The 2,443-nt window shown below is 32.3% G+C and overlaps 1 protein-coding gene across 2 annotated transcripts in view; it reads left to right on the top strand.

Annotated features, from left to right (window-relative positions):
* Nucleotides 1–2,182, top strand: part of LOC106681177 (glutaryl-CoA dehydrogenase, mitochondrial) — a gene marked incomplete at its 3' end in the record, with an annotated part of 19,373 nt that extends 17,191 nt beyond the window's left edge. For both annotated transcript variants that reach the window (XM_014421363.3, XM_014421362.3), the window contains 1 exon segment: nt 2,022–2,182. In XM_014421363.3, coding sequence (XP_014276849.1) covers nt 2,022–2,182 — 161 coding nt within the window.
* Nucleotides 2,183–2,443: the final 261 nt, after the last annotated feature.

The raw sequence follows: 2,443 nt of genomic DNA, 5'->3' as shown, positions 1-2,443 counted from the left end.
TTTTTGATTTAAAATAACAAATAACAATATTAAAATGATACATAAAATAAAACATATTAAAAACCCTTTATACATCGAAATATACTATTTACTAAAAAAGAGCATATTACAATATATATAAACAATCTATCAATTTATAACTTTTGGTTGGAAAACAGTTCATGAATTTCAATTGTTTTGGATCTGGGTGGATAGGAAGTGAAGGAATAGGTAAAATTTAAATGTAGGGAGATTACTAAAGCAACAAATGAAAAGATTGATGAGGAGATTTGAGATGTATAATGTATGGTGGGATTTGATAACTTGGTAAAAGTAGGATGCCACAAACAAAATACTTATGATGGTAGGAAGGATAAATCCTCTTTAATTATTCATAATATCGGCAGAGGTGTCCCTGGAGATCCCATAGATGAATCATACATAACAATTAATAAATGTTTTAGTTTAACCTCAAGTCCCCAAGAGGCACCTCCATGTACTGTACAGCAGTAGTCAAAGTGGGGAAATATCAAGGAGGTGACTAGAAGCCTGCAATTTTCAAAAAGTAAAAATGGTGAAGGTAGTTAAATTGATTTAAGGTGGAAAATATACAAGGTGGGATATCGGAGACATGGTATTTTTAGGAAAGAGTTTGATCAAAGGCGATTATGAGGTTTTTGATGGTTGCATAGGATTATTGTTTAGGAATAGGGTTGGGATATAAGGTAAAGTTTTAAGAAGGTGATTGGAACCTATTACAATTCCCTTAGTCTTCTGTTTTTTATGTCCCATTGACTAATTGGAATTAAGTCTTCTCGAAGTTTTTTTGTTGCAATTAGTAGGTTGGATGGTAAGAAGGACAGGTAAATTTGGAAATCATCGGTGTAGGTATGGGAGTGATGGATGAGATGGGGAAGGTCATTTACTTGGATGGCAATTAGGGTGGAGTATATTGGGAGGAACACTACAGGAGAAAGTGTCATGGATGTAGATAGACCTGGAAGGACAACATACTGGGACCGATCTGAATGGAAAGACTTGAACCAGCCCATAGCACTGTTGGATAAGGAAAGGTTTTGGAGAAAGGATAGTTAATTCTTGGTGTTCAATGGTGGTTTTGAGGCCATGAGTTACTTTAAGGAGAGTGTAGTGCGTTGAATAGTGTGGATGGAAGCCGGATTGGAGAGGGTTAATGAGGGACTATTTGTCAAGAAAGTTTGAAAGTTAGTTTTGAACGAGGTGTTCCAGGGGTTTTTAGAGCCTAGAAATGGGATTATTATATTATGTGAATAATAGACCTGTGAATGTTGGTTGAAAACTCTGTGCTTCCACTGTGATTCCAGTGCTTTAGGAATCTTACTTTATATTCCACCCTCAAATATATCTACGGTCTTATAACAATACTAAGTCAACAGTGGCTCCGAGAGCTGCATGTGGGCGGCTCTTCATTGAGTCAGGTGCTCAATGTTCCAGCATCAGCTCCCATTAAATTTTTGGCATCAGCTCCCATTAAAGTTTTAATTTTATTTTCTCTCAGAACTATTAGTAGTGTGGAATCTATATCAGATGGGTACTACTGTATAGCGACATATATTTTAGACATAGTTTTGTAATATTTGAATTTCACATTTAACATTTTGAAATAATTATTTTCTTCTTATTAATTACTTTTTTAAAATTTAATTACATTGTACTCTTATATTATTATGTGTGACATGTGAAAATATGCATTACATTTTATATTTTAAAAATTGAGGCACAATTATTTTCAAATCTATGGGTGGCTCTTTACAAATTATAAAAAAATTGTGCCTCACTTTGGCCTTGTGTGTCTAACCCTGTACTAGACTAGTATGGCATGCTTTTTTCTTCAGTATTTTGTAACTTTTTTAATTCTTGGTATCCATTGCATCTTTCCAAATTGAAGTGTCATAAATATGTATAGATAAATAGAAAAGTATCCTAAAAGTGTTTGATATGTAACAGTATTAAAAACTATATAAAACATTTTTCTTATTCAGATTTTATTGTTTTTTTTAAAGATTGAATTCACAAATGGTATCAATGCTGAAACGCAATTCTTGTGGTAAATCCTTAGATATTGCTAGGGCTAGCCGTGACATATTAGGTGCCAATGGAATAAGTGATGAGTATAATGTGATTCGTCATGTTATGAATTTAGAAGCTGTTAATACATATGAAGGTAAGTAGTTACTTATATAATAAAGATCAGTAAAATTTTCTTATGTTTCTTTTAATCTTGTTATGAAGTTTAGATTTCACCTTTACTGATATCAGAACCTATCAGCCTGAGGTTACATTACATCAGAATTCTTTTATGAATTTGATTCTACTGATTCATATGAACTCAATTTGTTGAAACTTAATAAATGTCTTAATGTAATAAAAGTGGTTAGATTGGTTCTGGATCTTTCTTATAAAACTATTTTCAATTTTTTTTTTT

This window comes from Halyomorpha halys, unplaced genomic scaffold (genome assembly GCF_000696795.3).
Source record: "Halyomorpha halys isolate HHAL.00 unplaced genomic scaffold, Hhal_1.1 Scaffold315.1, whole genome shotgun sequence".
Classification (NCBI taxonomy): domain Eukaryota; kingdom Metazoa; phylum Arthropoda; class Insecta; order Hemiptera; family Pentatomidae; genus Halyomorpha; species Halyomorpha halys.
This window is presented reverse-complemented; position numbering and strand designations above follow the sequence as displayed.